We start from the raw sequence: 12,913 nt of genomic DNA on the forward strand, positions 1-12,913 counted from the left end.
GTAATTCACCTGAACTTTTACATATGATAAGTTTGAAAGCCTGGCTTCGATTAGGACCAGGAACTGCTGTCCTTGCATGACTCCACCCCTTCCCCCATTATCCTCTATGCACAACTTAAGGTATAAAAACTACTTTGGAAAATAAAGTGCGGGCCTTGTTCACTGAAACTTGGTCTCCCCATGTCACTGTCTCTCTCAGGTTCTGGCTGAGTCTCCATCTGGAGCGCGGAACCCGCCATGCTTGCTAATTATGCCTGGGCTTCTAAGATCCGACCGGGGAGGCCTCAGTGTCTCCTCTCCTTCGGGAGAACGGAAGGACGCCTGCGGCCTACGTAAGTGGTGCAAACTTGTCTTGAAGTTTTATTGGTCTCCCGCGTAAACCAAGCTACTCAGCCTCTTTTCTCCACTGAATTTTCCTACTGAGCTATCCTCATTCTATTACTCTTTATATCTTTGATAAATATTTATAAATAAATAGGTCGCCGATGCCGTCCCCGCTTCGAATACCCTGGATCAGCCGGGGCTGGACCCCGGCACAGGGGCACTGATCCAAAGGGGATGGAATTTGCTCAGACTTCTCTCTAGGCTGAAGGCAGGTGCAGAAGGCCGGGGCCTGGCAGGCTAACTCCAGTCCCAGTCCCCCAAGTGCCCCAGGCCTTTCTGGCTTCATTCCAGCCTAGCCCAAGGGGAGGACATCTACTTCCTCCAAGGGCCCCAGCTGGAGGGCAGCGAGGATGGGGCAGAGCAGGGGGCTCCTTTGCGGAGCCCACTCCCAGGGGTTCATGGGGCTCAATCCTTGGAAAGCTTGGAGCAACTTGTAAATTTATTCCCTGGGAGGAGGAGCCTGAGAAGTCGCCGGGGGTGGGGATGAGAATAGGGTAGAAGGGTGGCAGGGGTGGGCAGGGCGGCCAGGGGAGCAGCTGGGAGAGGGGAGGGACTTGGCTAGGTTTCCCAAGCCTTCTTCACTCTCCCAACTTTCACCAAACTCTTGGCCCCCGACTCCCCGAAACCAAAACACAACAAGCTCAGGAGGAGCAAGGAGCAGCACCGCCGCGCGGGAAGACTCGCGGTGGCACAGAGCCTCAAGAGGCTGGTGTAACTTTAAGAAAGTCACCTGGGCGCACCTCGGTGCGGACCCAGTACGCCTGGGCCGGGCCTGCAGCACGGGAAGGGGGCTATCCGCAGGGGGCGCTACGGCCTGAGCCTCTCACTATCCAGCTGGTCTGGGTGTTTGGTGGCTCCACCCGGCTGAATCTCAGGAAGAGCGAGAAAGCGCGCGGGCGAGCGTGTGTGATATTGGATGCATGAGGGCATCTGTGGATGAGTGTAGGTACACGCGTGGGGATGTCTGTCTCGCCAGAAAGGTTGGGTAAATGCGTAGATCTGGGTGTCACCGCTGTCAACAATGAGCTGCAACGGGCGGAATGGCGGCGGAGGGGGGCGGGGGGCCGCTCCTGGAGGAGGGGAGCAGCGTGCCGTTGACGGTTTGGCCCCCAGCGGCGGGCACGTGTTAGTACTGGTAGCGCCGGGACCAGAGCGTCCGTTCAAGGCGCCAGTTGGGTCTGCGCTCTGGGGGCCTGCAGACGCCCGGAACCACCAGCCGGCCTGTCTCCCTATCTGCCTGCCACTCGCCGGTCGGGTCGGGTTCCTGCGCGCCCAAAGGTCCTGGGAAGCCGTGCCAGGGAGTCTCGGTGCCCTCGGACCCTTGTCTGCGGCTCCGGCTTTGGGAAGGGGCTACGGCCGCGGTGTTCTCGGGCGGTTGCTCTCCCGGAAAGAATCCGCGTCCTCCCCACCCAACCGTCATTCCAGGTGCCCTTAGGGCGTCCCGGGCGGCAGCAGGTGAGGGTAGGGGCCTAGCAGCCCGGGGCGCCCACCCCCAGCCGGTGCCTCGCACCCCGCAGGTGAGGGTAGGGGCCTAGCAGCCCGGGGCGCCCACCCCCAGCCGGTGCCCCGCACCCCGCAGACAACGGCACGCGGGGCTGACCGCAAGTCTGGGGCCGGGCGGGAGGAGGCTCTCCCAGAGGGCCGAGAGGGGCCGGGGGCGGGGCAAGGGGGCGGGGACCTGGGCGCCCCGGTATTTTCCAAGACAGGGGCCTGGGGTGGGGTAACCGTCCCCACAGTAGCTGAGAGGCCCACTCTTGGCGGTTGATGTAACGGCCGCTCCCGACACCTCGCATCCGGATTAAGGCGAAGGCGCCGGCTTCGAGGAATCGGGGCTCTCCAGGCGGTGCTACAGCTTCGAAAGCAACCCGGCCTTTTCTTGCTGTTCAGGGGCCTCTTTTCACCGGACCGGCAGCTTCTTAAAGGAGCCGCGCCCCCTTTAGGGCCAGTTCTCCGCAGGCCACGCCCCCTCGCTGGCCACTGTTAAAGGAGCCGCGTCCTTGTCTCTCTGATAGCTCTCATAAGGCTTAGGTCTGTTTCTTGCTGAAATAAGCTTGATGCTGCAGCTGCAAGAAGATAAAGGTTGGGGGGCCGAAGAGTGGAGAAGGAGAGAAGGGCCTGAGAGGTTAAAGAACCCCAAAGTGAGGGAGTGTCAGAAGATTGGAGGGTAGTGGGTGAGGGGGACTGGTTCTGCTGCTGCTGCTGCTAAGTCGCTTCATTCGTGTCCGACTATGTGCGACCCCATAGACGGCAGCCCACCAGGCTCCCCCGTCGCTGGGATTCTCCAGGCAAGAACACTGGAGTGGGTTGCCATTTCCTTCTCCAATGGTTCTAGGAAGGGACTAATGGGCGACACTGAGCATGCCCAAGTGTTTCCAAGCAACTCAAGAAAACGCCCCCTTAACTCCGCCTACACTGTGACTGAGGCTCAGTGCCCAGCTCTGAGGATGCAGAAGAATCACACTTCTGCCCTGGGATCTCTCCAGCTGGTGGGGAAGGAAGATTTGGACACAAGTAACCATGCTACACGGAGAAGGCAATGGCACCCCACTCCAGTACTCTTGCCTGGAAAATCCCATGGACAGAGGAGCCTGGTAGGCTGCAGTCCATGGAGTCGCTAAGAGTCGGATATGACTGAAAGACTTCACTTTCACTTTTCACTTTCATGCTTTGGAGAAGGAAATGGCAACCCACTCCAGTGTTCTTGCCTGGAGAATCCCAGGGACGGGGGAGCCTGGTGGGCTGCCGTCTTTGGAGTCGCACAGAGTCGGACACGACTGAAGCGACATAGCAGCAGCAGCAGCAGCAGCAAGCATGCTACAATGGCTGCGTGTGAGGAACGTGTTGATCAGATGTACACTGCGTGCATTGGGTGTAACTGGGGGCACAGTGGAAAGGCTGACTGCAAATGGAAGAGAAAGGAAGGCTTCTTGGTGGTAATGGCTTTGGAACAGGTTTTGAAGATGGGTGGGGTATATGCAGAAGGAAATGGGGACAAGGGTGCTCAAGAAGAGGGAATTGCCTAAGCCACGGAATGAAGGCAAGAACCCTCTGGGGATGCTGGATAGTCCCACATGGCCCACAGGTAACCATAAGTGGCTGTAGGTAGCTGATTTTGGCTCTAGGCAAAACTAAGGGCCCCTTCCCCACTCCCACAGCCCCTCCCCACCCTCCTTCGCAGTGAATGGGAAATTATGCTTCCTTTTCTATCTTTCTCCTAAACTGTGAGGTTCTTGAAGGCAAGGAGAAAACCTTGTCACCTTTCCATCCCCAGTAAGGACTTCAAGGCTTGGCCCAGATGGATCCTTAAAATTGATAGAGCTGACAGTCCTGTTTGGAGGAGAGGAAGACTGAGCAATGAGACAGTAAAGATGGACCAGGTCCTATGACTATCCTCTCCCTATCCTCCCTTGGATGGCTTACAGGCAAATTGAACCCAGCTCACCCAACTTAGCTCATCCCCTCCCCACTCCAAACCTGCAGCATCCCCCGCATTTCTGTCTCTGATCTCTGGGACAGGCACTGGCTTCTTCCTATTATACCATTAGAAACCAGAGGCCCCTCCTTATCCCTCATCTCCAAGTCCAATGCATCACCAAGTCCTACCAAAGTTACCTTCTATATTTTTCTCAAATCTGTGCACCTCTTGCCACCCTGTCATCACCTTCCTGAGCCAAGCACCCTCGTTCCTGGCCTGGCCTGGCCTAGTCCTAATCCATTTCCTTTCTTCCCCTCTTCCCTCCCTCCAGTCCTTTCTCCATACTAATCTAGGTTGGCGTTTTCAAAATGCACACACCACCAATTGCTCCTCCTCTCAGTTACAACTCTGGTTTCAAGACTTCAGTGCCTGTCATTGCCCTCAGGATAAAGATCAAAACAAGGCCCCCAAAACCCTGACCCTGCTTTTGCATCTACCTTCATCTTTGGCCACTTTCTCCCTCACTCTCTGAGCCCCAGGCTCCTGGTCTTTTTCTGTATTATTTCATTTGCTTGAATCTCTCTTCCTTTTCTGTTGCTCACTGTTGCCTAATCATCCCCCTCTCACTCTTAAACATCACTTCCTCAGGAAAGTCCTCTGTAACTCTCAGACAAGGCCAGGCCCCACTGGTGTAGGCTCTGGTTAAAGAGGATCTTTCACTTTCCCACTCTTTATCATAGGCTCTAATTGTATGTATTTGAGTCACCTGTTTCACTGGTTTCTGTTTCCACCCAGCCTGTAAGCTGCAGGAGGCCAGAGACTGAAGAGTTCATGGCTTCCAACACACATCTGGCCTAGAGCAAGCCCGAAATAAATATTTGTGGAATAAATGAATTGAACTGCCTGCTGAATGATTTAGGACATATCCTGTTGGCTGTGGAAGACTATTGGAGGGAATCAGGGTTTCAGGACTTTGGGAAGGTGAATGGATTGGAGGGGAGGAGAAAGTGGAGGCCCTGTAGAGTCGAAACTTAAGCAAAAACTTCAGAAGGTACAAAGGAAGTATAATTAGCCCCATCTTCCAGACTGAGATAGCAAGGGTCAGATAGGTTCAGTAATTTGCTTGAAGTCACATACATAGTGAGTTGGCAGAGTCAGTTCCTTGTCCCAGGTCCCAGAGTCCAAGGTCTTCATCATGAGCTAACCTGACTCTGACCCTCATGGCACAGACAGCTTGTCAACAGTGGTCCATATGTGGGTGAGGGGCAGGCCTGGTGCCTGGGTAATGTGGATGCCCCACTGCTATCAGAAGGCCTGACTTATCATAGGCCTTCAGGTAGTACCTTTTGAATGGATGGATGGGGCCAGTTAACAGAAACCACAGAGGCAGGCGAAGCAGCAAAGCTTTGCACCCAACTCATTGTCCTGGGAGCAGCTGCCAAGCAGTCTTTTTTCCACTGAGAAAGAGAAGCACCTTGAACACAAGGGCCATATTGCATTACTCAGGGATATCACCCTGTAGCCCAAGTTCCAGGACAGGGTGTCCTCAGTTTACTCATCTGACCAGAAGGCATGATGTCCAAGCCATGAGGTGGCTGTGCTTCATCACTATCATCATTGTCATTATTTGTTAGCCACAGAGTGACAGCTTTGAAAACAAGAAGTCTAGAGTTTATAGCTTGGAGGGAGGGATGTGGTGAGTGAGAACAAGGGTATGATCACATTCCCTCTTCTCCTGACTGCCCCCAGAAGACCAAAGCCATGAGCAGGGATGTATCTAGAGAGTCAGGAAACCTGGTCTGGGTGGCTAAGCGAAAGGAAACAGCCACAAGTCACAGCCTTGCCTGGCCCTGAGGAGGTTATGCAGGACACCTGGTGGCCAGGGGAAAGGCCAAGGGAACCTAGTGGGGGTTTGATTTAGGTCATACCTGAATGATCTAGTGGTTTCCCCACTTTCTTCAATTTAAGTCTGAATTTGGCAATAAGGAATTCGTGATCTGAGCCACAGTCAGCTCCCAGTCTTATTTTTGCTGACTGTATAGAGATTCTCCATCTTTGGCTGCAAAGAATATAATCAATCTGATTTCGGTGTTGGCCATCTGGTGATGTCCATGTGTAGAGTCTTCTCTTGTGTTGTTGGAAGAGGGTGTTTGCTATAACCAGTGCGTTCTCTTGGCAAAACTCTATTAGCCTTTGCCCTGCTTCATTCTGTACTCCAAGGCCAAATTTGCTGTTACTCCAGGTTTTTCTTGACTTCCTACTTTTGCATTCCAGTCCCCTATAATGAAAAGGACATCTTTTTTGGGTGTTATTTCTAAAAGGTCTTGTAGGTCTTCATAGAACCGTTCAACTTCAGCTTCTTTTAGCATTCCTTGTCAGGGCATAGACTTGGATTACCGTGATATTGAATGGTTTGCCTTGGAAACTAACAAAGATCATTCTGTCGTTTTTGAGATTGCATCCAAGTACTGCATTTCAGACTCTTTTGTTGACCATGATGGCTACTCCATTTCTTCTAAGGGATTCCTGCCCACAGTAGGAAATATAATGGTCATTTTAGTTAAATTCACCCATTCCAGTCCATTTTAGTTGGCTGATCCCTAGAATGTTGACGTTCACTCTTGCCATCTCCTGTTTGACCACTTCCAGTTTGCCTTGATTCATGGACCTAACATTCCAGGCTCCTATGCAATATTGTTCTTTACAGCATCGAACCTTGCTTCTATCACCAGTCACATCCACAGATGGGTATTGTTTTTGCTATGGCTCCATCCCTTCATTCTTTTTGGAGTTATTTCTCCACTGATCTCCAGTAGCATATTGGACACCTGCCGACCTGGGAAGTTCATCTTTCATTGTCCTATTTTATTGGCTTTACATACTGCTCATAGGGTTCTCAAGGCAAGAATACTGAAGTGATTGCCGTTCCCTTCTCCAGTGGACCACATTCTGGTTTGTGACATTGTACAGGCGACAGAGAATGAGACCATCCCCAAGAAAAAGAAATGAAAATATGCAAAATGGCTGTCTGAGGAGGCCTTACAAATAGCTGTGAAAAGAAGAGAAGTGAAAAGGAAAGGAGAAAAAGAAAGATATACCCATTTGTCTGCAGAGTTCCAAAGAATAGCAAGGAGAGATAAGGAAGCCTTCCTCAGCAATCAAGGCAAAGAAATAGAGGAAAGCAATAGAATGGGAAATATTAGAGATCTCTTCAAGAAAATTAGAGATAGAGATACCTAGGGAACATTTCATGCAAAGATGGGCTCAATAAAGGACAGAAATGGTATGGACCTAACAGAAACAGAAAATATTAAGAAGAGGTGGCAAGAATACACAGAAGAACTGTACAAAAAAGATCTTCACAACTCAGTGGTCACTCACCTAGAGCCAGACATCCTGGAATGTGAAGTCAAGTGGGCCTTAAGAAGCATCAATATGAACAAAGCTAGTGGAGGTGATGAAATTCCAGTTGAGCTCTTTCAAACCCTAAAAAATGATGCTGTGATAGTGCTGCACTTAGTAAGGCAGCAAACTTGGAAAACTCAGCAGTGACCACAGGACTGGAAAAGGTCAGTTTTCATTCCAATCCAAAAGAAAGGCAATGCCAAAAATGCTCAAACTACCACACAATTGCACTCATCTCAAACACTAGTAAAGTAATGCTCAAAATTCTCCAAGCCAGGCTTCAGCAGTATGTACACTGTGAATGTCCAGATGTTCAAGCTGGTTTTAGAAAAGGCAGAGGAACCAGAGATCAAATTGCCAACATCCGCTGGATCATTGAAAAAGCAAGAGAGTTCCAGAAAAACATCTATTTCTGCTTTTTTGACTAAGCCAAAGCCTTTGACCGTGTGGGTCACAATAAACTGTGGAAAATTCTGAAAGAGATGAGAATCCCAGACCACCTGACCTGCGTCTTGAGAAACCTATATGCAGGTCAGGAAGCAACAGTTAGAATTGGACATGGAACAACAGAATGGTTCCAAATAGAAAAAGCAGTACATCAAGGCTGTATATTCTCACACTAATTATTTAATTTATATGCAGAGTACATCATGAGAAACGCTGGGCTGGATGAAGCACAAGCTGGAATCAAGATTGCTGGGAGAAATATCAATAACCTTAGATATGCAGGTGACACCACCCTTATGGCAGAAAGCAGAGGAACAAAAGAGCCTCTTGATGAAAAGGAGGAGAGTGAAAAAGTTGGCTTAAAACTCAACATTCAGAAAACGAAGATCATGGCATCTGGTCCCAACTCCTCATGGCAAATAGATGAGGAACAGTGGCAACAGTGACAGACTTTATTTTGGGGCTCCAAAATCACTACAGATGGTGACTGCAGCCATGAAATTAAAAGATGCTTACTCCTTGGAAGAAAAGTTATGACCAACCTAGATAGCATATTGAAAAGCAGAGACATCAGTTTGCCAACAAAGGTCCATCTAGTCAAGGCTATGGTTTTTCCAGTAGTCATGTACAGATGTGAGAGCTGGACTATAAAGAAAGCTGAGCACTGAAGAATTGATGGTTTTGAACAGTGGTGTTGGAGAAGACTCTTGAGAGTCCCTTTGACTGCAAGGAGATCCAACCAGTCCATTCTAAAGGAAATCAGTCCTGAACATTCATTGGAAGGACTGATGCTGAAGCTGGAACTCCAATACTTTGGCCATCTGATGCGAAGGGCTGACTCATCTGAAAAGACTCTTATGCTGGGAAAGATTGAGGGCAGGCTGAGCAGGGCACAGAGGGGTCAATTAAACACATCCAATCCCTCAGGGAACTGCCCAACCCACAGTTGACAGACATAAGCAAATGTGTCTGGAGTAAGTTTATAAGAACACTGGTAGCACAAAACACAAAAGAGGAAGCAGTTTGTTCATTCTGGAGTGGAGTGGGGGCCATGTCAGGAAAAGCAACAGAGGAGAAGTGACACTGAGGCAGGGTCCCAAAGGGTTTGTAAAATTTCACCTGGGGAGCAGGAGGGAAGGTGTTTGGTCGGGGCCCACCTGAGCAAGGGCATGGAGGCGTGATGCACATGCTGTGTTTGCTGTGCCCAGAGCTTCTGGTCCAAGTTAGTGGAATGCCAGATGCCTGGAGCCCAGGCTGAGCAGCATCAGGATAGGGAAGGCCCATCCTGGCCACCTGGCTGGGGCGAGGTGGGGGAGCATGTGCTGATCCAAGCTGCCTCCCCTTCAGGGGAAAGGTCGAGGCCATTCACACAGACGATGAACGAATTGGACCCTGTCCCAGTTCTGTGTTCATTTAAAAAAAAAAAATTCGGCATCTGGAGAATCAAAAATAAACCTTTGCCCATTGGGACAGGAAGCCTGGGGACCAAGGGTTTCAGGGGAAGGGTTGGGAGAAGAGTGAGGTAGGAACTGGATTGAGGGTGATCCAGAAAGGAATAGGATGGGAGGGAAGAGTGGCAGGTGGTCTGGGCCCTGCACTACCTGTTCTGGAGAGCCACACACCTCCTGCCCTGCCTTCCCCGGGCCAAATCCTCACCTCATTCTCTGCTGTCTCCACAGCTCTGGAGGCCTGTACTCTGAAAGGTGCTAGAAACAAAGCCTGTGAGTGTGATCCAGACTCCAGAGCCCCTAACGCACCACCACCATGGTAGGAAAAGGTGCCAAAGGGATGCTGGTGAGTACAGGGACCAGACTGCCGCGAGGGGGTGGGGGTTATGAGCACTGTCCGTCCCTTCTGGGGCCTGCTGTCAGCTGTTGGCCCCGACAGGAGGGCCGAGGAGGCTCCATGGGGCCCAAGTCTGGCACTGCCAGGACTCCTGAGTGCTAGGGCTATTGCAGGCCCAGGCAGGCAGCCCCTCACCCAGCAGGTTAGATACTGCCATGGTTTGGAGCCCACAGCAGACAGATTCTGCTAAAGGGCCCGAAGGTCCTGCTGGGAGGCAGGAAGCACACTCCCCACCCTCATCACAAGATACCCTGGAGATCAGGCTGCAGTCGATCCTGCCGGGAGGGCTGTCCTGTGGCTGACACCCTGACATCCTCATCCTGTGCTCTGCCTGCTGTGGGGAGCATTCAGTAGGGGCTGATCAAGGAGTCCTCAGAGACTGATTTTTCTCTTTTTCCATTCGAAAAATAGCATAGAACATTTCATGTTGATTTCTTTTGTGAGGTCCTTCAGGAAACATCCCTCTCCCCTTTCCCCAAGACATGGCTCTTCACTGCCCACTGCCTCAGAGCACAGGAGAGGTGGTGCGAAGCAGAGGGCAAGAGCAGGGCCAGCTCATGGATGGATGGCTCATGGATGGACAGAGCAGGCCAGCTCTGAAATCAGAAGGCAGGAAAATACCCCAAGGGCGGCCGTTGTATTCCTTCTCTGGGGATATTGCCTCAAGAACCAGTGAGACTGGGCAGCTGCCCGGGAGGAAGCCAGTGGCTAAGCATGGCACTTCCCTTGGCTCCTCCCTTCCCTACAGGGATTCTCCTGTTGCCGTTCTGTTTCAGTGAAAGACTGACCCAGGGTCTCTTGCAGAGCCCTCCCCAAACAAGCCCTGTCCCACCAGGGATTTCTGGGACTCTTTTGTCCTCGGTCCAGAGACATGCTGTTGGGGAGGGAGCCAAACAGTTGTGCTCCAGGCCGAGGACCCTGTCTCCTGCCTGGTCATGAACTTCCAGCATCCAGCTCTCAGGCCCGCTCTGGTCTGGCCAACTCCTGATTGGAACAAGTCTGAATGAATTAGGCTTCTCAAAGTATTCCTGAGCCAGCCTGAGCTCTTGAGTGCTCAGATGTGGGCAGACATGGAGGTCTCCAGACCCACATACTTGCTAGGGGGGAGTAGATGCCATGATAGGATTAAGACTGGCTTCCTTCTTGCCAGAAGTGTTGGAATTGCCATGGGCCTGTAGCAGAAAGTGGAGTGCAGCTCTGCTCCTCCCTCCATGGAGATTTTGAGTCCCATGAAACCTAAGAAACCCTCTGAGGACTTGCTGGGTGGTCTGCTTTCTCTGGAGTGACCCTGAAAGGACTAGGGTGGGCAGGCAGGGGTGATGTCGGACCCACGTGAGCAGCACAGAGAGCCTGAATCCCAAGGTCCCAGAACCCCTGCTGGGGCTGAGCTTCCCAGACCCCAGGCTCTGCCAGCTAGCCCGTCTATGGAAGGGAATGCTGCCTTGGGACGCCTGTTTCCAGACCAGGATATGCCTAAAGATAGCCAGAGCGTAGTTTCCTTTGTTCCCTTTGACATCTGCCCACTGCTGCTGCATCTGAGGCTCCATAGCAGGTCCCCTGGGCACCCCCGGTGGTTGCTCGAGATTCTATTCTTTCTCAGTTCTGCTTATGACCCTGGGCTACACTATTCTCAGGACTCAGTTGGAACCAGTGCTGCCTCCATGTAGCCCTTGTCTCTGAGGAGCACCATCCCTCTTTGCTAACCTGGGCAGCTGTATCTGGACTTCACTAGCTGCCCGTGGTCCCCTAAGGGCAGATCATGAAGGATGCTCCTTCTCTAGAGGCCACGGTGGGGCAGAACAGAGGGAGCTGAGGGCCATGCGTGTAAACCAGGGGCACTTGGACCCTCCAGGTGGTGACTTCTGTTGCCATGTGTGTCCTGGTATCGGGAGCAGGCAGCTGGCCCTGGCCACGAGGTCCTCACTTCCATCCCCCTGTGCCCCAGGCTTGGGTGTGAAGACATGGGCCCCTGGGGCTTCTCAGTGTCTACCACGTGTCATCCTTGGAGCCTCTGCTGGGCTCCCCATGCGGCAGGTGCCCCGTGGAGGGCAAGCCACTTCCCAGCCCGTGCCCAGGCCCACTGCCTGCCACACATGTTCCTCCTCCCGACTCCCAGCCCAGATGGTCTCTGCCAGGCCAGCTCAGCTGCCTCCCTCCTGCCTCAGCAGCTCCTAGGACAGGGCCATGCAGGAACCCTGGCCAGGGTGCTTCCGAGCCTGGGAGCAGCTGGGATGCTTGGCGGCACCAGGGGTGGTGCGGGGGGTGGTTCCTTTCATGGAGACCTAGTGCCTCTATTTATACACATGTAGGGCCAGGTTTCCTGGGGCTCAGAGGACAGGGAACTGGTAGAGAGGAGCCCGGGACAGCAGAGCCCCACTGGGTCAGCTTTAATCCCATGGTCTCACAGGAAGTCCACCTCAGTCCCCTCCCCTGTGCCTGCTCCCCACTCATATAGCATCTTGGGCAGATAGGCCTTGGTGAGTCTTACTGGTCTCTCCCCACATCTCTGCTGCATTGGGTGCCTCTGGGAAGACTCATGATGAATACAGCAGAGTCACCCAGGCTAGGGTTCCCGGTGCTGGAGCATCTAAATCATCCTAGAAGGCTTTGAAAGCACCACAGGCCGCCTGGGGCTGTCCCACCCTGATGTGTTCTGTTATGCTTTGACAAAAGTGTTTAGATACTTCTTGTCTGTAGCAGCCATCACAGAGCCTGGTGCACAGTGGATGCTCACCCAGCTTGGGTCCTGGCTTGTGGCAAGTGCTCAACCAGTATGACGTGGCACACATTGGGCACTCACTTAGCACAGTGCCAGGCGTGTGTGCCTGGCCACAGTGCATGCTCACTGTGCTCAGTGCTGACCATATCCTGGGTCCTCACCTGGCCCAGAATTTGGCATACATGGGACACTCATCTAGTGCAGGACCCAGCAAACCACCAGAGCTCCCTGGCATGGGGCTGGCACACAGTGGGTGTTCTCCCAGCACTGGCCCTGGCACACACTGGGTGCCATCCTAGTGCGGTTTGACACACAGTAGGTCTTCTCCTATCTTAGGCACCAACACACAGTGGGCACTCTCCTTACATGACAAGTACTAGCCCGAGGAGGTGCTGTCCTAGCCAGGGCAGCCTGCACAATGACTGGTGATCCTAGATTCACAACTGCCGCCTCCCCAGTGAAATGGACAATATCTAGATCCAGAGGAAAAAGCCCAACCTCCTCAGGCTTCCTCTCTGGACCTAGGACCTGCCCTCCATTCCACTTGGCCTCCCTCCCCACCCTGGACCCCTGGAGCCCACCGACTGAGCTCTGTGGCCTCCCTTCCCCTCACACAGCTTCCCAGCAGCCCCAGCACCCCAGCACGTTCCAGTCCTGCCTCAGCAGGACCTTCCCTCAGAGTCACAGGTCGCAAACAA

At 52.7% G+C, this 12,913-nt stretch overlaps 1 protein-coding gene across 19 annotated transcripts in view; it reads left to right on the forward strand.

Annotated features, from left to right (window-relative positions):
- The first annotated feature begins 283 nt into the window (after nt 1-283).
- Nucleotides 284-12,913, forward strand: part of LOC102405614 (sodium- and chloride-dependent glycine transporter 1) — a 34,731-nt gene continuing 22,101 nt past the window's right edge. For 12 of the 19 annotated variants that reach the window (XM_044928021.2, XM_044928029.2, XM_025264220.3 and 9 more), the window contains exons 1-2: nt 1,695-1,839; nt 9,331-9,445. In XM_044928021.2, the coding sequence (XP_044783956.2) occupies nt 9,416-9,445 (30 nt within the window). In that variant the 5' untranslated portion in view covers nt 1,695-1,839; nt 9,331-9,415. Of the gene's footprint in view, nt 333-1,207; nt 1,327-1,670; nt 1,840-9,330; nt 9,446-12,913 lie in introns of those variants that run through there. The other 7 variants (XM_044928024.2, XM_044928027.2, XM_044928031.2 and 4 more) reach the window with 4 other exon arrangements.

The sequence above is a fragment of the Bubalus bubalis genome, chromosome 14 (genome assembly GCF_019923935.1).
Source record: "Bubalus bubalis isolate 160015118507 breed Murrah chromosome 14, NDDB_SH_1, whole genome shotgun sequence".
In the NCBI taxonomy this organism is placed as follows: domain Eukaryota; kingdom Metazoa; phylum Chordata; class Mammalia; order Artiodactyla; family Bovidae; genus Bubalus; species Bubalus bubalis.